Genomic DNA, 23,829 nt, shown 5'->3' with positions numbered 1-23,829 from the left:
TTAACGAGTGGTGCGTGGTGGACAAACACTGTTAAGCAACGTTTTACTGTAGGTTTTCTAGTTTCCCCGTGACAAATGTGAACTGCTGCCTCCTGCTGAGCTGGAGAATTTCTCCATCTTATGCATGTACAGAAAGTCTGAAATCAGCGCAAAACCCACTGACACAGAGGTGATGTGAGCTGACACAATAGCTTTTTGTTGCTGAAGTTCACTTGATGCATGTGGGCCTTTAGGCGCAGCCTATTTTGCAAGGGCAAACTGGGGACACAACGTTTCTATCCAAGTAACCGATAACAAATAAAATATTTACAGGTGAATTGAGACTAAAATATTTCCTTTTGCCTCCCAACTTGATGCTCGGTTAAGTTAATCTCTATAAGCATATTATGCATGTATATATGCAGGAGGACAGCAACGACAGGTTTTTAAGCCATTTGGTTTGGTCCCGTCTCACCAGTCAGAGATGAAACACCTTGGCTGAAATGTATCGGGGATCAGATTTTAAATTTTCCACATTCATACACGGAGAGCTGTTAATAGAAATTAGCCCAAATGTTTGTAATTAAAACAATTCTGATTATGTATGTTGTCCCTTATTTATCAGACCTTATAAAGTGTGCAGCAAATGGAAAACTGAAATCTAAGCCTGGATATCAACTGTTTACATGTGGACATGATGCCCATTTCTCTTGAGGCTAATTCTTTTCCAGATGATAGCTATTCTACTCAACGTTTGAGGCTAGTTTTATCGTGTCTTATCTCAAGCTCTGTACTCAAACTCAATCTTCTCTTCTGTTGAACAAAGCTGTTCCTTTAAGGGCCTTTTATTTGAGGATATTCTCATTTCCTATCTCTGTGTCTGACATAAATGTAAAGAACAATTCTTTTGGCAAAATGTATGATAAAAAGCAAATGCATTTGTTTTAGTGACAGAGCCTATTAATAGACAACCCTTAAACACATAAACATTGTTCTTTTATTGTTGACAGAAGACATATCACAACCCAACATATGTGGTTATACTGTATATGTACTGTGTATGTACTTGGTGGCACTATAGCGTCACGTTGATCCCTTCTGCACTCGCGCTGAAAGTCCTCAGGATGCAAGCACGGGATTAAAAACTGTACAAACTGCTGCTGGACTCTTACTGTTGAAGAGCTAGAAAAATAATCCAGTGGCCCAGCCTTTCCGGGGGTGGTGAGGTGTCTGTCCTCTGTTGGGTAAATAAAGGGAGGCTCATATTTCAGTGTACAGAGAACAGTGGAGGCATCAAATGATTCACCAAAGGTGCAAGTCTGATGGACGTTGAAAAGGCCAGTGGACTCCTTATCTGTCCATACTGAGACACACACTGGCATCTTCAGATCGAAACCTCATACTCTCTTGTTTCCTGCAAAAAAAAGAATCAGCACGTTATATCACAGACTGACATTTACCATCACAACTAAACCCAAATGAAATCACTAAAGGCTGCACGAGGCGCACATGTCGTCCAGAAAAAAAACATTTTGACAGCATTATTTTAACTGGTTAGAGGTGAGTAAAATGCAAAGCAGTTGCATGCATTGTAAATCATCATGTGACACCACTCAACCAATCACACCAGTGGATAATGATAAGCATTTCCACGAGTGTAAGTGAATAAGAATCATTTGAAACGTGTATCTAAATCTTTATTATATCTGGCCGTATTGTTTTGTTTTTTTTACTTGCATTTATTCTTCTTTATTTTGTATCTACAGTTCAATGTGAATGCCTTCCTGGATTTGAAAGTCATGACAGTTCTTGACAGTTGACGAAACAAATATTTGAACCCATATTGCACTAAATCCGCCCATTGCTATTAGACATTGTGATGATAATCATATGATTTTGCAAAAAAAGGTCAATATCATCAACAGTTATGTTATGGACCATACTGATGACCAGGGTGTAATGTTTGACATCAGAAATAATAATAATAATGATAAAAGTAGTTTAACCTCAGCAAAGCAAACCAATATCTAAACAAATGATCTAATCTGAACGAGGTATCTAAGTAAGTAAAGCACATTGTGTGAATGTATTAAAGAAATCCACTTGTGAGTTTTAAATTAGCGAGTGTAGGTGCAACTTATTTGACGATAATGTGGCCATAAAATATAGTGAAACAAAAAAAAATCCCAACAGGTTAGCAACAATGTGCCTGATCCAAATCTGCAAAAAACGGAAATAAAAAGCTGATTTGGATGTGTCTAAAACCTGAGTAGAAGGTGGCTTCAGAGGTTGCAAGCGACATGAGAAAATATATGATATTGACATATTTCTGAAAGGTATAGGATTTAGTGGCATCTAAGGGTAACAACATGACGCAAAGATGCCCTGCTTTATTAAATGGCTCATTCTAAAGTAATGAAACCCAACAGTTCATCATTTTCAGGTAATAATAAATGAATGAAGACATGATTTTAGCCATTCAAGTCTACGTGTGCAGTTACCTTACCTCATTGTTCTTCACGATTGCAAACATGGAGGAGGAAGAAGAAGAAAGGGTAACTCATCACAAAGAATAAAAGCATGTGAGCTGATCAGATAATGCTGCACCTTATCAATGATAATACACAGTAAATAGAAAGGTACTTTTTTTCAATATATACTTGTACAACCTAGTAAAAACTAGTTTTATCATGGAAACAGCTGTTGGTATTATGTAGTTGAATAGAGGAACACGTGCAGTCATACAGCACGTCATGTTATCCTCACCTGAAAAATCCAAACCAAATCTGCCTGAATCAGAGTCCTCAATCAGCATGGAATATTTTAGTCATGTTTCTTTCAACATTTACGGATAATTAAACCTTGAATGGTCAACATTTCCTCTGTTAAAAAAAGAAAACGAGGACAAGAAGACGGCACAGGCAGGTGCACTTTGAGTTATTTTCACAATAACGACCAGCTCACTCCACATTATCCCTCGCTTGTTACACGTCTTGATTGAATACTTGTCTGATTGGTCAATCACGGCGTTCTCCTGTCTGTCATGTGTAACTGCCTGCCGAGTATAAGGGACCGTTACTATGGTAATTTCCTTGATCACATGTTGAACCACGTGCAGCATCAACCCACTGAAAGAAGGTGAAACTGTTTCTATGTGACCAACTGGTGCCACAAACTGTCCTGATAAATTCATATGAAACGGAATGATTTGAGAGAAAATATCTGTTTTTCAGTCAAGCTTCAGTTCAAAAGTGGTAATAATGTTTTCCGCTCCATATTAATGATTTCTGTCATCTTACCAAGCTGCTGCATTTTGTTATTTTTGCAGATGATACAAATTTATTTTGCTCTGGGGGGAATTTTCTTGGAGCTCTTGGGTGATGTTGAGAGTTAAAGATAATAAAAACATTGCTTGCGGTGAATAAGTTGTCTCTAAATATTCAAATATTACCACTTTTAGTAAGTGGTAAACGGATGAGAATATTAAACTGAAATTGAAGTAAATATTGACGGATTATTTGAGACTAAATTCCTGGGTGTTGTGATTGACGATAAATGAACAAGAAACCAACACATTATAAATATTATAGCAAAAGAAGAATTTCAACAATTCTGTATAGATCAATAAATACTGAATGATAAGGCTTTGCATATACTATATACAGTACTTCACCATGTTTTTTATGCTTTGGAATTATGGGAATCAACAATTAACCCAGTAGTTTTACAACAGAAAAGACTCACAAGGATGTTCGTTACGACAAATCTGTGGTTTATAATTTCCAATTGTTTGCCGATTTAAAACAATTTGCATATTATTCACAAAATAATGCAAATAATGTTTAAAGGTAACACAGAGTCACTTTCTTCTTCATAAAAAGCAAATATTACTGATAAGATTTCGGAGATTAGTTTTAATTGTACAGTATGGAATAGCGCAAATATGAGTTTAGGAATGTGTATCCATATGTATGGATATGTGTGTATGAATGTTTTATTTATAATGTGTATATGTTATTCTATCCCTGCATCATGGCCAAAAGGAAAGGAACCGGGCTCATGACTGGAAGGTGTATATGTATATATATACATATATATATATGTATATACATATTTTTCATTCACTTTTACCGAGACACGACACAATCAAAAATATTTACAAAGACGATCATTTAAAGACACGGACTGTTTTTCCCAACACGTGTGTTTCACACGTTACATTTGCGTTGACGATAGAACGATCATAAACTAAAAAGAAAGAAATTGTGGCTGCTGTGATTTGTCGATTGCGCCGTTTCAAACTGAGATTTTCGATTTGAAAATGATCAATTGCTCAGCCCTTGATAACGCAGCCCAGTTGTCGCTGGGAGCAGCAGGAAAAATAAACAACCAAACACAGTTTAGCCGTTAACAAACAGCTCAGCTAATAAAACCTGTCAGGTTAAGTGGATGCTATTCTAGGCTTATGTTCACTGCTTTCCATTAGACGGCCATTTCCAACCTTAATAGTTTGATCTTTGAGACCCCGAGGAAAGTCGCTGTGGTATTGCTATGGTAATCTATTGTACCTATGGTATTTCACATTTGTGCTGCCATGTTACATAGTACTATACACTGTCTGTCGCTCCTTAATACTTCATCAGCCTCTGTCATGTCACAACTTACATTATGTCCAAACACATGGAAGGAGAGAAGTCATGAGGTAGGAGCAGTTCTTTGGATGATAAACATAATGAAAGCAAGGCACTGCGAACTATTAAAATACTTTGAATGTAGTGGCATGGTCATGTTCAGTGGTTCAAAAGACCTTAACACATGCTTTTCCGCCTTGAGCGTTCATCAGGGTATCAATCAGAGTCGAAGCACATGAAATTCCAGCAAACAAAGCCATAACCAAAGGGATGTCAGTCAGTCAGTCATCATCTAACCGCTTTATCCTCCACCAGAGGGTCGCGGGGGGTGCTGTGCCAATCTCAGCTACATCGGGCGATAGGCGGGGTACACCCTGGACAGTTCGCCAGTCCATCGCAGGGCCACACACAGCTAGAGACAAACAACCATTCACTCTCACACTCACTCCTATGGTCAATTTAGAGTGTCCAATTTACCTAATCCCCACATTGCATGTTTTTGGACTGTGGGAAGCCGAGTACCCGGAGAGAACCCACACACGGGGAGAACATGCAAACTCCATGCAGAAAGGCCCTTCGAACCCGGGTCTTCTCGCTGCAAGGCGAGAGTGCTAACCACTACACCACCGTGTGACCCCAACCAAAGGGATGTGATAAATGCAATCATTGCAACAACTGTACAAATGTAACGCAGAGAGGTTCAAGGGTTTAAAATCTCACGAAGAATTCACAATTAATCATAACATAATTGAACATGACCGTGCCTCTCCATGTAAGGCATTTTATCCGTTGAAAAGAGCCTTGACGTTTGTCTTTGACTTTTGCACGTGAGATGCCTGCTGCTCTGTCTAACATGTCACTATCATCAAACTCTATAATCTCACGTGGAAGAAATGGACAATGGCAATGGACACAACATGAAACAAAAAAAATACAACACTTTATAGGAGAAGTGATAAGACTGACAAAACAATGAATGCGAATGCACGATCACCTTGAATGACGATCAAACCAGCGCAAATAAACCCCAAGAAAAAACAAGTGAATGCTAAAAATCGGAGTGAAACCAGCTGAATGTCATAATACACAACACTGTAAAGCGTCAGAGTATTTATTATAGTGCAGCGTTTGGCAAAGGTGTGGTCTCACCGTTGTTTCATACACAGAGCTGTCAGTCGCAGATTCTCCAGAGATGCTTTTGTACGGTGGCTTGGAGGACAGTGACACATGTAGTGACTTCTGCTGAACCCTGATCACCAACACAGAGAGAACAGCGTCACACACACGACACTAAAGTTTATATGATTATAGACCAAAACACAACATGACGTTACAGATTTAGAGTCTTAGAGAATCGAAACACTGCTGCTTTTCATTGTTGTGTGCTGAAGCCCTTGATCCTAATCCTGGGACAGTTATTTTGAAAATAGTCTTGGCTAAAAATAGGTGTAATTGCCTCAGTTTGAACTGATGCCATTCAGATAGAAGCTCTTTGGAGCGAAAAAAGAGGAAAAAAGGTTCACACACATGCATCTCTGGAGACAGTAGAATAGGATTTCTAATTAATGAATTCTTATTTCTCTGAAGGGGTTCTTTTTCCTTTTTGTCTTATACTTATACTTATCACATCTGTTGTATCAGTGCACACTCTTAAATTTCCACTGTCATTGCCAACACTTGCTTATTCAGTACTAAGAAAAATGAATGCATCACTTTAATGTGACTTTGCCATGATTCTGTGCCGGAAACGTGTAAATATCAGCAGTAACAATGAAATGATTCAGTAACTTCTTTGACATTATCAGAGAGCCATTCCTAATTAGATTGAAATTATTCAAATGATTGAGATTACAGTTTAGAGTTGACCATCTTTGGACTCCAAAGCTGTAATTGCTGCCAAAATGGTACTCAATTATCAAGAAATGTATAATATTCACAACACTCTTTTTTGCTCTGCTTGTAAGTGTTATTGAGTGTGATCCAATTTATAATGTTTTTATGTTCTATTCACAACTCTTTTGTTGACTTTTTCCACGGTCATTGAATACTTTTGATTTCTTTCGAAGGTATGTTATTATTTCTTCTAACGTATAATTAAGTTTTGACCTTGAAGTGTACCACCGACTCGACATTAGGAATTGGATTCCATCTGAGAAATACTGAATAGTCCCCGCACTTGAACTAAAATCTAAACTTTGAGATGGAAACTAATAACGTCGTGTACTGGAAATAATATAATAAATAATAAATTTGAACACACTTTGAGAAGTAGAGGTACATCCCAATGATGAGGATGAGGAGGAGGATGACGGGGATGAAGACGGCAAATGCCACCTGGGCTCCCTCCAGTCTGACATCAGCAGTAGACACTGTGAAAGAAAAGAACGTCTTATTTTCAAAGCAAACTGTGCTTATGCTGTTACATATCTCTCAGCAGACTAAAGTAAGGAAATCCGATGTATTAGACGTTTTTTCCTAGCTTTCCTTTAGAAGCCACAAATGAAATATTATCAACCCAAATAATTCCTTCAGGGACTTTTTTTTTTTTAAGAAACAAGATGTGCAAGTAAAATGATATTTTTCAGCAAAACTTACCATCTAATCTGCGTTCATGGTAACCTTCAGGGTGAGCTGAGGAGAATACGTTGGAGAGGAGCGTTAAACAAGGGTTTAATTAAGTAACAGAAAAAAACAAAACTTTTTTAACTCAATAAAACTTTTATTTCTCACTTCTGAGTGGGAGTTGGGATCTTTTCAGCTCAAGAAAATACAATTCTCAAGATGAATAGAAAAAAAATGGAATACATTTTTCAGAAAAAGTATTACCAAGGGACTCATTCGCTGCTATTCACACAAGTGAATACTGGTAATAAATAGTTTCAGTTACATAACGTTCATTAAATGACGCTTTATGGTAAGGCAAACTCCAAGAAGACTTCTGCTCACTTCGGCTCGACTGTCAATTAACCACTTCATCATGATGCCCTGCACCCTCTACCGAGTGAATTTCAACTTATTCTGTAAAGCGTAAAATCACGAAAAAAATAAACAGATCAGAAAAAAAACAACTTGGTTGCTCTGTGTCAGAAAAGAGCAGGAAATAATATTATATTTTCTGCGCTGGTGACTTCAGTAAAAGGCATTTTGTTTCTTCTTCACTGTGGACTGAAGGAATGGAAAGAGTGGAGATGTTTTGCAAGGGAGGATTTACGACTGCACTGACTCCGTGACATCGAGGGCAGGAGACCAAGGATAGCTGTGAAAACGGAGTAAAACCAGTGCAACACTCTGCCTGCATAGTTAAGAAAACACCACTTTCTAATGAATAAAGATTACGATTATTACTGTTCAATATTTTCTTCGCACAAAACCATCGTCTCTAAAATAAGTCATCGGTTAGAGTCAGTTCAAGGCTTTAGGGCTCAGAGAAATGTGTTTGTCTGCTGTGTCTCCTTTAGGTGCTCAGGACAAGGTGCACACTCCAAACTAAAGGCCACTCTTTTTTGTCGTGCCAGCCTCTAGCGTGGAACAACCATCTTATAAGTGTCAGGACAACAAAACCCACAACCATTGAGAAAAAAAACCCCCGAAAGAATAAACCCACAAACACTTTTCTTCTCTGGCCTTTCACCGTGATAGATGTGTTTTCCCCGCTTTTTTGAAATGTGCTCGATCTTCCGTGTTAAACTCGTTTCTCGTTTTGTTCACTTGTCTTTCAGTGTGTCAGGATCTTTGGAGATGGAGATTTCGGGGATGACGCAACACCAATGCCACGGTTTAAGACGATTCTGCACATAAATGCATTGGACATGTTTACAGTACTAAAATATGCACGGGTGCTGATGCTAAAAAACTAATGACAACAAACTCTATGCGGCTTTAAATATAAACAAATCTCTTTTGTTTTAATCACATCAAAATGTGAGAGTATTTTAGCCTTTTACTGTCACCAGTCCAAAGCCTGTGTAAAAATCTTGATTAGTCTTTAATCTAAAGTCTAATCTACACACACACAATTTCCTTTTTTCCACCTGAAAGCTACTTTACTTTTTAAACGGCTCATAAATATTTAGCGTACTTTTATTTGGAGGTAATTGACAAAACTGATAACGTTCTTCCTTTCTCAAGGCCCACTTGCAGTACCTGCACAGCCCACTAGAGGCAACAGAGCACACTAAAGGAATTGCTGTCTTGGATCTTTCACTCCAACTCGTGTAAATGGGAGCAAAAATAAGTGTTGCATGAAAGGTTTTGAGGGAAGATTAAAGAGAACAAAAGTTATATGAAATGTAAATTTTAGCAAAAAAAAAAAAAAGGCTCTACTCTTACATTGTGAAACTAATAGCTTGTGCTGTAAAGCTGGTTTCTCATCACAGTGGGTGAGCCACTTTCTTCTGGTTTTAAAACAGTTGTCTTCCACTGTGTTGATTGTTTTACGCGCCTCCAATTAACTTCTGCCTCTCCGGATCTACGTCATTGTTGTTTTTGTCTTTCCAGCGACGCAGAAGACACATATCTGAGTGACTGGGGCGTTCAGATTGATACAGATCTGTGAAAATCCACTTGGAAACCAGCTCCACTATGTGTTTTGAATCAGCTTTGGAAAAATCTGATCTTGTGTGTTGTTGAGCTGTCCAGACTGCCAACAAATCAAGCCAGAAACAATCTGGATATGCTTTAAAATCCGAGTCTAAACAAGGACTTAGTTCGGGCAACCCTGAGAGCAGGACCCTTCATAAAAGAAAAACAGTCAAATAAAATAAATAGTCTGTCACAAAATGCTGACATGGAGAAGTGCACTGCTGTGCATCAACAGTCTGAGCGCAACATGCAGGGTAAAAGGGGACAGAGTGGGATAAAGACACTGGCCATGCTGACTATGATGAAATGTTCAATCTGAATTCATTCAGCCAAGGACAGAGCAGACAAAGTGACCCAGAGCTGTGGAGCAGGTTGATCCAGACAGACCTTCAACACTTCACCATTTCCATTCAAAGGTTTAAGTGTCACATAATGAAAACAGAGGAATTTAAATGAACAGAAATGAATATCAAATGTGAAAATGAATCATGGAACTCAAAGCAGTATTATGAAATGTCATTTTAAGTGCTAGGTGATAAGGCTAAAAAGATTATTGTGCACACACATACAGACACACAATTCAAATCAGTAAATATTGAATATAAAAGTCAGATCATTTAAAGCAAAACAATTAATGGATTCTTTATGGACAGACAAAAAAAGACACTTCACACATCGGAGGTAAAACATTCAAAGACATTAACTACAAACTAAAGTGGCCCAAATTCAGATTTATTTATTTATTTTTTGTTATTTGTAAAATGTAGTTTTTTTGAATGTGACTCCGTTCTATTATTATTTTATTAATTTTTTTCCTGACGATGTGAACTGCACACATATTGTAATTGAATTATTGACCACCAAGATGGTCATTTGTTTTTCAGACAGTAAAGGACGTATATAAATCACACTTTCTAGGAACATCATTTGTGGCTGAAGAAGGAAAAGGATTTTGGTGACGATCCAGATAGGATGCTGGATTCAAGAGAATTCTTTTTTTAATTATTTGTTTACCCTGTGAGATAAGGGTGTGTATTTTCAGGTCTGTGCAGTGTTACACACACGTTTTCCCACAGTCCAAAAAACATACAGGTCAATTGACCGTACTGAGAGTGAATGGTTGTTTGTCTCTATGTGTTGGCCCTGTGATGGACTGGCGATCTGTCGAGGATGTAACCCTGCCTTTTAGCCCGTGTCAGCTGGGATTGGCACCAGTGGCCCCACGAAACTCATGTGGAGGATAAAGCCGTAGACAATGGACACAAAGAATGGCTATTTCAGACAAATAAAATGAGTATTTATAGAAATGTGACAACTCTGTGTTAAAAATTTAATATCATTAAATCTATAGCCTTTATTGGGTTAACGCCAAAAAGCCAAAACACTATATAATTCTCAGATGATATAACAATGCATGTCAATATGAGGATAGTATAAATACTGTAAATACTGTAGAAGTAAAAGTCTGTTTAGTATTTGACTTTTGTCATTTTGACATGATAAGACCCAGACACAGAAGTTTTTTTAATGCTAAAACTCCAGAGCAACCATATATTTAAATAAATTTACACTCCAACATACAACATTCTGCAGTTTTTATTTAATTGTATTACATGCTTTTATTCTCTTAAACCAATCAACTTCAGCCAGTACCATAAGATTTAATCAGCTAAGTATAGCAATAACAAATACTGAATCATGGAACCTTCACTTTATATCTTTTTTGGTTTCACTATTTTTTAAATTTGGCTTTAACAAACCCCTCAGGCACCGTGTAGAACTGATGTTGACCTGATAATGTGGAAAATACATGTAGTTCCATACCTTTGCAGACAGGTGGCAGCCCACTCCACTGGGACGGGTGACCAGGGACGCAGTGGAGAACAGGCTCGCCCAGGAGCTGGTGGCCAGTCAGGCAGGAGTAGTGTAAAGTGTCTCCAGCCTGGAAGTGGACCTTGTTGGAGTTGGGGATCCCATAGGTGGGGGTTCCTGGGTGAGTGCAGGGCTCAAAGGTCTCAGCTGTGGGAAAATGTCAAGACAAAAAAAATGGATCTTGAATTATCTTAAACAGCCAAGAATGACTCCATCCTCCTTTCTGTTTTTAATATCATTGCTTTTTATATCAGCAACAGCGATGAAATGTGCTGAACACACTCCTCTGAGGAGTCTGGGATAAAATAAGCATCTGTAAATGTTGCAACGCTAAGTAACTTTTACAGGACATGTGGACGACGTAGCAAACACGTCACAATAAAAACAGGTGTTTAATGATTAATAATCATTTTTAAATGGCCTCAGTTTTCCTGGACTTGCGTGGCCTGATTCTTGCAATTTGAGTCTCCAACTATCATTAAGCAACACACTACAGTCAGTGCCGGTTTGGGTTAGGGGTTATATGACATCAGAAATGTTTTAATTATTGTGTTAGTCCAACAAAACATGACATAATTCAGATTTTTGCACACACCTAATATTAACAAGCTGAAACAGGGGCATATTGGCACCTAAAAAAGTCACATTTCTACAATAAATCAACTCACCGCTAGTGCTTGTAAGGACAGTGGTCCAATCAAACAGCGTAATCAAGCTGGAACCATAGCTCAACTTAACCGGGCATGGAAATGTTTCTGAGTTTTCCTTTGCACTCACCAAGCTCACACAGTGCAGGGCCAGAGATTCAGGTGCAGAGTGGGAATGAACAAGGCTCCACTTTTACAAGTCAGTGAGCCATCAGCATGATTTTTAACTGGTTCTCTTTGCTTTAACTTGCAATATCAGTCTATGGTTCCATATCAGCCTTTGTTGGAATGGCGACTCGCACCAGATGAGCACTGACCAAAGTGTGCACTTTGTTTGTGACAAATCATCTGAGACGATCTCTTTTAGACTGTTTACCTGTTTCAGGTCACTTGGCAGCATAGGCTGTTGTTGCCATAACGGGAATTTTCAATTATGGCATGTGTGTGTGTTGCCTAAGACTTTAAACAGAGACTAGAGGTGGTGATGAACAGGGCTGGCCCAAGCCTTAATGGGGTCCTAAGCTGAATTTGACCACCCTGGAGTAGCTGGTGCTTGACTTTTATTAATACCAATGTAATACTTTAAATTGCATGAATTATAGTTGTGTTATTTAAACCAAACCAGTGTCACTCTTGGTTTGTTTAACCTTAGAGGGCAGTAAAATCAAAAAAGTGGCCTAGTGTGGTGATGCAAATGTGCACTAGATGATGAATCTTCAACTCCAAAATAAAACAAATCACCTAAGCTCAACACTGTTAAATATCTAAATATATCTAGATTTCTTTAATATGTTAAAATGTTTTATTTTTCTTCATCAGGGGGCCCCAAGCAGCCGCTTAGTACGCTTATGCCATGGGCCGGCTCTGGTGATGAAGACTAGTTTTCTCTCAGATCACTTGATTTACAGTATGTTAAAATGTTATTATGGAAACCATCGACATGTCATCTCATCTTAGACTACAACACCAAGTAAATACAGGAATGTCACATGGTTGAGTCTGGTGGCACGGTAAAGTAAAACTGCATTAGGGCTGAAAATATGCCTGTTTTGTCTACAAGATGATTCCACATTCACGTCTTGATGCATGTTTCTCTGCGGTCCATCACTGCTGAAGCTGAAAAGAATTCCCAGAAGAAAATTATTCTTTTTTTTTTGAACACATCTCCGGATCTCATACATAACAATGACCTGGCTTGTCTCTGGTTGTCCGGTGAAATTAATTACAAGTCACTACCATCATACATTATGTCTCCACCTAGGAAGTAGGTAAAGCAGAGAATGAGATGTTCATGCAAATGAGATTAATGGCTTCAAGGCCAGGGGGAATTATATTAATTATACTTTAATCGGACTGACTCACTTCTAGCTTGCCAGCTCTGTCAGAGAGAAAAAATGGAATGGCAGGAGGTCAAGGCAGATGTTCATGATTCCATTCATCAGGGAAGGATTGAATGATTTATTTAATTATTCATTAATTAAATAAAATGTAATACTTCCAAAAGTTGTACCTCATAAGTTGGGAACATGTCACTGTAAAGTGTAACTTATAAAATAAGTATTCGTATTTTGTTCACAAATCCTTTTACAGATGCATGAAGTTGTGAACAACATAAGATATCTGTACCGCTTCACCCTCTGGATAAAACAGTTTGTTCTTTTGTTTAACAACAATTTAGGTCATCATGGGACACTAACAGTCAAATCAAAACCAGGCTAATTAAAGTCTTTTAATGTTAATGTTACAAAAAAACTGTGCGATCTAGTGCTTGAACCAGAATTAAGTCGAAACCTCCAGAGGACACAGTGTTAAGGCATACCCTAGTTGAAAAGGACTGAACGGGAAGAACTGAAGCAAAAGCTAATATACGTTTTATAAGCTTTTATGAAAGGGATTTATTTGAGGGAAAAGCCATGAAACATCCAAACAGGTTAAGGTTTCATTCATGGGTTCAGCTCAGGGTCAACATTTAGAACTGATGCAGTACATTTTGTTCAAGAAACATTTCAGTCTGCTGGTGGTTAAAAAAAAATATTACCACAGAGGTTACACAAAGACGCTAAGTGCTAACTGCCTCTGTGAACATGTCAGTGCTGACTAAGTTATAAATGATTCCGTGATTATGGTGTTCTTAGTTTTTAAGCGAGACAAAACAAATGCATGAAGCAGAAAAAGGGAATTTGAAACACGGCATAAAAAACTGAACATGGTCTGATTGGAAAATGATGGCTCTGTTAGCGCCTGCATTAACAAGTGATCCCGATAAAAACCAGGCACCTGACATCTCAATGTGTTTTGAGTAAACACATCTTAATTCCCCTCAGTCAGCACAAACTGCTTGGCTGTCTCTTACCAGCAGGGGTCAGAAATGCACTTCCTGTGCTTTGTCTGCTGCAAATTACAGTAAGAAGAAGAAATTGGCCTCCTCAACATCCATACTTGTCCGTACTTGTGTACTCCCGTCGTTTGTACGTACTTCCCAAGTATGCACGTACATACTTGCACACTTGAGTATTGTGAAAAGGTCTATTCCTTAGCATGTTCCGGTCAAAACAAGTCCCCCGTAATGTGGTTCAATGTGGATGAAGTCAGCTCACATAATTGATGTATTTGTTCCATGTCCAGTTGTAGACTGTCATTGTTGGAGAGGAAATACGTACTGATCACCAGTGGCAAGACTTTATAAACAGTACTGGGTCTAATCAGATTGTTTTGCATATCTAGAGTTTATCCTCACTTTTTTCACATTTAGAGGTGGTTTGAAAAGTGATTCAAATCACTTTTCAACACGTGTGTCTCGGGCTGAATGCTCTGCCTGTTCAAAGTGGATTTCAACTTGTCCTTTGACTCCTTCTTGATGCAACATACACCGTCAAAGTCGGTGATGGACGTGCCGAACCCCTCGCTGCACAGCAAAGTCGGAACATTGTGACACGTGTACACAGTCTCCCCCTGACAGTGAGTTTTTCCTTTTTCTGCAACTGAGGGTTTCCACACTTTGAGACTTGACGGGGTGATTGTTTGCAGACAAAGATGATGCACCTCCATTTTTAAGACACTTGTGTCACCTATGGTGTTACCAAATCCATGCAGATAGGTTGAAATTTGAGAAAGAAATCAATTTTATCTGCAGTCTGAAAATATTTAAATGAAATACACGTTTGGGATGTAGCTGGATGAGTTTCTGCCTGTGCCCGTACCTTTTGTTAGCAGGTACTTCCAGAAGACACTGGTGGAGTAGAGAAGTCCTTCAGTGCATGAAGAATGTGCTTGGATGCAGCTCACACTACCTTCTCCGTGGTCTGAGTGATCAGATCCCAGCGTGTCCTCAGAGCATTGTCACTGCTGTGACACTTGCATGTCAAGCTGTCCACTTGAAATCAGATCACCCAAGCACGTCAAAGTGAGGGTGTGAACAAGCGTGAAAGCACTATTATGGCAGACAGTGAGGTGCTTGTGATTTAAATACAGTTTGGGTGTTAGAAGGTAGCCCCTGGTGGCGATATAGATAGTGATAGCTGCGTCACTTACATAAATAGTGTGACATTATACCAGCGCAACACAATGTAGCCCGCCAGTATATTCCACGAAGAAGAAGAAGAGTGTGACATATTAAACAAACGTAAGAAGAAAACAATCTTTGTTTGCGAGAATGTTGGAACCCCAACAGAAGGGTGCTAAAAACTGGGATGGTTGGTTCTTTAGTACCCTTCTCAGTATTTGTAATCCTACTGTACTGCTTGGAGGAAAATGGGTTAAAAAACCCCAACAAAAACTGGTACATACGTAGACATCTAGGCAGCTTCTGGTTCCACTTGGGGCCCGAGGAGCCTCGGTTGAAGCAGGTGAGCAGGCTGTTTCCAGACAGAGTGAAGCCCTTGTTGCAGATGTACTGGATGGTAGAACCCACAGTGAAATGAGGACCTGATAGCACTCGCCTGCTATGATCCACCTGCCCAGGGTCTGCACAAGACACCACTGGATGGAGACCAAACAAAGAAAAAGGTTTGGTTAGTTGGTAAACTTTTCTTGTTCATTTCACGCTTATGTTCACTAATCCTGTCATTGCCCAAGCTTTATATATAGGGACAATGTTACTTGTGACAAGATAAATATGTGCAAAATAAAATACTTCTGACAAGTTCTACTGCAAACACCTTATATCATTTTGAATCAGTAGAAAAATCATTACCAAGACATAGGTGTTTGATAAACGAATCATAACTTAATTTTATGCACATTATTATTGAATAATTCTAAAGTCAGTCAGTCAGTCATCATCTAACCGCTTTATCCTCCACCAGAGGGACAGCTACATCGGGCGATAGGCGGTGTACACCCTGGACAGTTCGCCAGTCCATCGCAGGGCCACACACAGCTAGAGACAAACAACCATTCACTCTCACACTCACTCCTATGGTCAATTTAGAGTGTCCAATTCACCTAATCCCCACATTGCATGTTTTTGGACTGTGGGAGGAAGCTGGAGAACCCGGAGAGAACCCATGCACACACGGGGAGAACATGCAAACTCCATGCAGAAAGGCCCTTGTTCCAACCGGGGCTCGAACCCGGGTCTTCTCGCTGCAAGGAGAGAGTGCTAACCACTACACCACCACAATCATATGGTGTGGTTAAATAGTGTGGGTTGGGATGTAAATATAATTGTAATAGTTGTCTACACAGGCTGACAGGAGCAGTTCATTGAGTGTTGGGGTATAATCATTCATTCCTCTTCTGCACGTGATCATACAATCTAAACCTTGCCTCCCATACTTAATTTCCAAGGAGAAGTAGGATAGAAAAATCTGCATTGGATTTACATGCACTTATAAGAATAATTTTTCTGTTATTAACCTTTCTCTGTGAGCACGTTTCCTGGTCAGTGCCACCTTCTCTCACACAAGGTGGATATTTGAGAGCATCATGATATTAAGGGTCAAAGTTAAATCAGATTGTTCTCTATAGACAAAGGTGAAGGATGAGGGATAGGACACTAAAGACCCACACCTGATATTAACATCTGTCCTTGGTGATTTGATCACAGCCACATTGCGCCAAGTACAGGTCTGAACATTCAGATCCAGTCACAGAAACCTGTGCTGCAGGAACACACATCCTAAGGATGGAATAGAGGCCGCCTCCCGAGCTCATCCAATCAGTGTTTGTTTTACTAATCATTGGCTCACACATTCATTAACTTGTGGCCACTGCCATAATGTTAACACTGATCACTGAGTTTGAGCTTTGATTCATTCTCTTGTTGTCACATGTTCAGACACAGACTGAACATGTGTCCCTCCTACCTCGCCAGGGACTACATGTAGAAAGAAAAGCAGTTTTGCTAAACCATTGTACAATGTATCTGTCATTGTTTTATACAAGGTTAATGTATTATTGTTTACTGTAAGAAAAACAACATTACATTACATTACAGCATCTCAGGTGGCAGTAGGAGTGCACTCACCTCTTTCACAGCTTGGTAGGTCACCACTCCAGGTGAGGTCCCACTGGCACATGAGCAGTTCAGCACCCACCACCTGAAAGCCTGGGTAACACTGGTACGTCACCACGGTGCCCTGAACTAGCTCAGGGTGCGATGTACTCTTCCATCCATTGGTGATCTCTGGAAGCTCAGGACAGGTGTCATTGCGGGCCACCTCTGCAGAAGTCAGGGCAGAGGGGTGAACAAAGGGAAATGACACACATGTGCGTTTTTTTATGAGTTACGGGCTGAAACAAGCACTTTTTTTTTTAAAAAAAACAACAACAATTCTAAATGATGCATCAGTGTGAGCTTTCACCACAGAGAGTGAGGTTTTCAATCTATAGGCTTTGGTTCCAGGCTTGGAGAAATGAGGGACTTTAACCAACCCACCAGTTGTTCGAATAAGCAGCTGTGTGTTTGTGTCTTTTTGTGGGACAATAAACATAAAACATGGCAATATCAGCAGAGATAGTGAGATTGCATCAGATCATCTGTCATGAATAAAGCTCCTACATCTGTCTGTGCTCATCTGGTGGGAGGAGTTAACTGCACCACCATACTCATCTTATCTTATCACCTGTTGGGTACAGACTGATGAAACACCCATTAGGCATTTTGTATCTCCAAACCTTTGCACACTTGACCCAAAGTTCAATTTCGGCCAAGAAATCACCGAGCCAGGATTTTGCTGGTTGTGCTCTGCTCATACCCACTCACACAGCTGTAGGTTTGTACTCTGTTTACAAGTCTAATTTGGACAAACACCAAAGTAATTGCACCTGAGCACTAAACAAGCAAAAATGATCCAACACCAGCCGACACTTCTGTCTTGTATTTACTTTTCTTTCCCTTTATCACCCTTTGTTGATCAGTATTCTGTGGCTTTTCTTTGCCCCAGAATTCATTAAGTCTAATCAGATACAGTGAGCTGCCGACGGCACTTTGCCACACTGAGGACAACAGCTGCCAACACAAGAGACGGACTTGCATTGTTTTCACTTTTTTGGTCCTATACCAACAAAAATGAATAATTTTTGACTTCCCTTTTTCCTTGATGACCCTCTAAGCTTTGGGTTTTCAATGTCTTGGCTACCTCTCTATTGGACAACCACTGGTTGGAAACGAATTTGCCTGAATTCTGCAAATAAGACATTATCCCAGTGATACATAACGTAATTAGTTTTTATCATGAAAGGTAGTAAAATAATACTTAAAGTGTAACAAGGTAAAAACCAATGTATCTTCTTCTTCTGCTAGATTCTACCTTAAGGGGACATAACAGTGGATCGTCTGCCTCCATGTTGTCCTTACCCCAACTGTCCTCATGTCCTCCTTTACAAAGTGTATACTAATGTATATGGGTAGTTAAAGTATTTGAATTATGAGTATTGTCTATCAGACCAGACACTGGCTATTGCATTTGAATTTTGCCATTGGCGAGTGTACACTGCTCTTTCATCACTAACCGGAGAATAGAGTGAGTGAGTGAAGGTTGGGTGGAATAGCGGGGGTAGAATAGTCCTCGACATTGAACAACCTCTCCGTTGCAAAAGTATCCGTGCCGCTGTGACGGGAGTCATCACTAATAGCTCATTGCTATCGCGCTCAAAATGGCTATAAATGAGAGCTGAAGGCACACAAGCTGTCGCCTCTTTGTACAGATGACCACAGCCCCTGCTGTGCTACCACGCCGCTCCTTCTCCACCCCTCTCACTTACAGCTCCCTGCCCACTCATTGACATTTTACATAATCAGGCATTGAGTGGAGTTAATTTCAGATTAAGGGGGAGAATTATGCTTTAATGTAGATGCTGGAGTAACTTGGCCTTAGATCGTTTGTGCCAGGCTTTAATAATAACCTTTTTATAAAACTGTGTAATATTTCTACTACAATAATATAATAATATAGTAATATAAGCTACATACAGTCACAAAACCATGAGAAAGGCAGAAAATAAAAAGTGGCTGAATTATGTAGTGGTTTAAGACTGACTCTACAGATGAACACATATGTTGTTTGTTATCTGAACTCCTGTCTTGAAACCTTGAGATTGGCCATTTGACTGGCACCATGCTGCAGTTTTGCAACAATTTCCTCTGAATGGAAACTACATTTGCAATACTGACATCATGTTCTTTTGAAGAAACTCCCCTGACATTGTAAATAACTAAGAAAGTGAGTGCTTTTTTTAAAGATGTCCATTCAAAATAGTTATTTTTGCAACCCGCTGCATTGCCCCCTGATAATACACTGATGAGCAACAGCATTTTTCCAGTTGTAATAGTGGCTGACATGTATGGATGGTTGAATAGCTTTTGTTGAAACGTAAAGATGTTAAATTTGGTAATACTGTGTGATAACAATTTATTCAGCTCCCTGATGAGAAGCTCATCTCTGTTCGCTTACCGAAGAAGTGCACTACGAAGCCATTGCCATAGCCGTAGACATTTGTGGCAGGATCAGACTGGAACTGGATGGTGACGTCCGCAGTGGAGGTGTAGAGTTTAAAGTGAGACTTCGAGCCTCCGTACTGACCCAAAACCTTGGCAGTGAGGTCATCTCCATCATAAAACGTCAGCAGGTCATTTTTCCCGATGTTCAACCTGAAACAAGACAAGCGCACAGATCAGAGTTTGTACTCACAATTTTCTCCCTAAACCAGCTTTAGAAGTAGTGATTTTTTTTTAAATATTTTTCTTCTTTCTATTTAGGTGATAAAAATTTTCTTCCCTGTCTGCAGGAATTTGACTTTTCTGCAAACTATGGAGAACTCAAAACTCAAAGCATCTGCACATTCTGTACAGAAAAAAAAGAATGTGTTATCGTTCCAAAATGTGTCATATCAATATTTATGAATTGCTGTTTTTGAGCAAGGGGCTTGCAGTGCTTGCAGCAGCAGACCACAGTTTAGACCAGGTCAAGTCATTTTTCAAATATTGTGCTATGAAGACATTACAGTGTGTTCTTTTGCTGAAGCACAGCGTGATCTCGTAGATTTATTAATGTTATAAGGACTTGTACTTTCCATTTAACCCTGTAATGCTTTGGTTTGTTTCCCCTACAGCTCTAACCATGTGTCTTGCATGAACCTAACCACATTAATAACCAGGAAATGATTATTATCAGCATCACTTCCTTATTTTGCCCGAAGCCCCACAATTATTTAAAAGACTGTAACATCAACATTATCTGTAGACATTTAAATAAGTAATATCGGTTCAGAAATGCAAGCTGGCCCGTAATTAATTTTATTTTATTTGTTGTGTACTAGAATTTATATTCTGTGTCAGCATTATATGTCACTGTACTATGTACTGTATGTGTTCCAATCTGCAGATGGAAATTTACTCTAATGTGTTACAGTTAAAAAGTGACATTTTGTTAAAACTTGTCAGTCAGTCAGTCAGTCAGTCAGTCAATCAATCAATCAATCAATCAACCAATCAAATCAAATCAATCAATCAATCAATCAATCAATCAACCAACCAACCAACCAATCAATCAATCAATCAAAACCAAGTAACAAAAACCAATCAACTGACCAACTTTCAAAACCAACCAACCAAAAAAATCAATCAATTAAACAACCAACCAAAACCACAACCAACCCAAACCACAATCACAACCAACCAACTACAACATACCAATCACAACCAACCAACTACAACCTACCAATCAATCAACCAACCAACCAACTAACCAATGAAAACCAACAAAACAACCAACCAAAAAACAATCAATCAAACAAACAACCAAGCAAGCAAGCAACCAACCCAACCACAACCTATCAATCAATCAATCAAAACCAACTAACCAAACCAACCAACCAACCGAAACCAACCAAAACCAACAACCAACCAAAAAACAAAAATCAATCATTCAATCAATCAATCAATCAATCAATAACCAACAGTTTAAAAAAAACAAAACACTAGGGTCAGAGCCTCGTCTAAACTGGCCATTGCCTACAAATGTGTGACCGGGTTTAGTTCTAAAAAGCTGCATGCAGTAATAACATTATGCTCAGAAAATAAAAAGTAATGAGGTATTTAGGATTTATGAGGATTTAAATAAAACTACAAATGCATTCACATATTCATATCTTCACATATTTAGCTTGTACTCTGTGATGGATTGTTGTTTTATTTCCTATAGCTCTGTGCTTATCCACATTTAGAACCATGGCATGGTTATCATCACCCTCATGTCCAGATTTCTGCCAAAAGCCCCACAAGTACATAAAACATTTTGATCTGTTGAAATTTAAATAAGTAATTTCAATTCAGAAATGTCAGCTCATACATATCTGTGGTTTGCAGAAACTATTGCAACATCCTGCCAACTGGATTTCTCATGCTTTTGATCTCTGTCTTGCTGTGGATTAACTGGTCAAACCCTGCACATTCAAAAACCATCTCTGCACATGCAAACATAACTCTCTCTCAGCCATAAGATACTGCAGGTCTGACAGAACATGGTGTTAATGGTACAACTCATTATGTGCTGTTGCATTTTAACAGTAATTGCACAAAGAGGTCAAAGCAAGGTTACACATTACATTAGAGGAAGACTATGATATCAGTGATGAAGACTAAGGATATTCATGTGACAATTGACAATGTGCAAGCTTATGGTTCACATCATCTTACAGATTTTGTAGAACTACAAATGGCCAATCTGGCATTTATTATTTTATATAATAGCATATTTAGCTTTGCACAAATGCCTATGAAATGTCAGCACCTTAAAATAGCCTGAAAACTGTTTTCAATAATGACATATTCAATAAGCATATTAACATATTTCTGCTTTCTGCTGCATGTAATGTAGTGTTTTATAAGTGTATGGTTTTTCAGTCACTTCTATTTATTTCATACTCTGTCGACGAAAATGTCGAGTATGTGTTGACATTTTTATTTATTAGATTATTGTCATTTTATTCTATCTTTATTTCTCTCTACCTTAATATTATTACTATTTTACCTCTTCATAGCTTTTAATATCTCATTCTTTCAGTGCAGTTCTCTCTAGTGAGTGCAACTCATCTGGAAGTCATAGTTATTAAATTTCGATTGTACACAGTCGATCACCTGTACAGCTATTTTAGTTGCATTTAAATAGTTTGAAAAGGTTCGACTGATTGATAGTGGCAGCTCCTTAGGCTTTTTTTTTTATCTTATCACAAAGCTTCTATTAATGCGTACACAAGAAATCATTTTCCAGCCATTTTGTTGCTTTTACTTTGATTTTGGCACAAGGAAGGTGCGTGGTTCAGTAAAAAGCAACACAAACTAGTTTTCGATGATAATATAAAGCTATAATCACTTCTTCTTCTTTTGAAATAACATACACTTAAGCTGACACAAATTTTATTAGGTGAGCATTTTTTTAAGTGGCTGAAATCTGTTTTTCCTGAAGTTCTTGTGCATACTTGTGCAGTGATACCCATTTGAAATATCCCATACAACTCCACTTTAATGAGCCTAAACTGTCACTTAAATATAATTATAAAATACAATAATAGCTACAATGTAGTAATAATAATAATAATAATAATAATAATAATAATAATAACAATAATGATGGCAGCTCTTTATAATATACCTCTTGACTTCTTCTTTTCCTGTTATATTTACTGAGATCAACGGAGGACGGTAAAAAAAAATGTGTGCCACAATAAGATGATGAGCTATGGGCTCTTTTTTTTATTATTATTATTATTATTATTGTTATCTTTACAAGAACACTAATTTGAAGCTGATTTAGATTGACAGGGGGCACAAGTCACGATGCTAAGTGTGATTAGCACCAACATTTCCCTCCATAAGTGATGTAAGGCTGAGTAACCACACCCACTGATACAGTGTAATTGTCAAAGTGCCATGTATGAGTGCTGCCTTGACCACAGCCTGGAGAGCTGTAACTCTGTTTAATATGTCACCTGGGGCTGAGCTATCTCTTCATACAGACCAGATTTATAACCAGGAAAAAATGGCTAAGCCAGTATAAAACACTGACATGCCTTTTGCTGTTGCTAATTAATCACCAGCAGCTCCTGATAAAACTCATTAGCCAGTCTGAGACTGAGCTATTAATCAACTATGGGGAAGCTGGAAAATCAAAGATTCAAGAGGCATGGAGAAAATTGACACATGGCAAAGCCTGACGAGATGGAATGGTAAGTCCATCTTTTTTTGTGCTATTTATTTATTTATTTTAACAAAAAGTGGAATAAATTACGCTAATGTGAGTGGAGCCGTGAACAGACGAGAGCTGGAGTGTTTGTCTTTCCCCAAGCAGAGCCATTTGTCTTCTGTCAGCTGTGGGCGCCACACACACGCACTCACAAACTCGTATTCCTTCATTTGTAAGGACCTTAAATGCTAAGTTTGACCGTATTAACTCAATAAAACTTGACCCAAATGCAAACCAGGGCCAGAATGTACCCCTCAATGGAGAAGAAGTTGTTCTAATTATTACTTTTCCAAATTCTGCCTTAGGAGTTAATGCATTTAATCAAGTTTTCCTGCAGCAGACATCACTCATGTCCTGGGGGAATGCAGAGTTGTCCTTTAAGGAAGTCCCAGCAGGTGTGAATTAGCCTCTCCATACTTCCACAGTACACATCGG

The 23,829-nt window shown here is 38.7% G+C and overlaps 1 protein-coding gene across 2 annotated transcripts in view; it reads right to left on the bottom strand.

Annotated features, from left to right (window-relative positions):
* Positions 1-953: 953 nt before the first annotated feature.
* Positions 954-23,829, bottom strand: part of sez6b (seizure related 6 homolog b) — a 162,650-nt gene continuing 139,774 nt past the window's right edge. Inside the window, exons 10-18 of one of the 2 annotated variants that reach the window (XM_044032502.1) lie at positions 19,606-19,802; positions 17,178-17,372; positions 15,497-15,688; positions 11,016-11,210; positions 7,206-7,241; positions 6,871-6,979; positions 5,760-5,859; positions 2,486-2,494; positions 954-1,393 (exon numbers count right to left, since the gene is read on the bottom strand). In XM_044032502.1, the coding sequence (XP_043888437.1) occupies positions 1,364-1,393; positions 2,486-2,494; positions 5,760-5,859; positions 6,871-6,979; positions 7,206-7,241; positions 11,016-11,210; positions 15,497-15,688; positions 17,178-17,372; positions 19,606-19,802 (1,063 nt within the window). In that variant the 3' untranslated portion in view covers positions 954-1,363. The remainder of the gene's footprint in view (positions 1,394-2,485; positions 2,495-5,759; positions 5,860-6,870; positions 6,980-7,205; positions 7,242-11,015; positions 11,211-15,496; positions 15,689-17,177; positions 17,373-19,605; positions 19,803-23,829) is intronic. The other variant, XM_044032503.1, reaches the window with a different exon arrangement.

This window comes from Solea senegalensis, linkage group LG8 (assembly GCF_019176455.1).
Source record: "Solea senegalensis isolate Sse05_10M linkage group LG8, IFAPA_SoseM_1, whole genome shotgun sequence".
NCBI lineage: Eukaryota > Metazoa > Chordata > Actinopteri > Pleuronectiformes > Soleidae > Solea > Solea senegalensis.
Note: the sequence above shows the minus strand (reverse complement) of the source record. Positions and strands in the feature narration are given on the sequence as shown.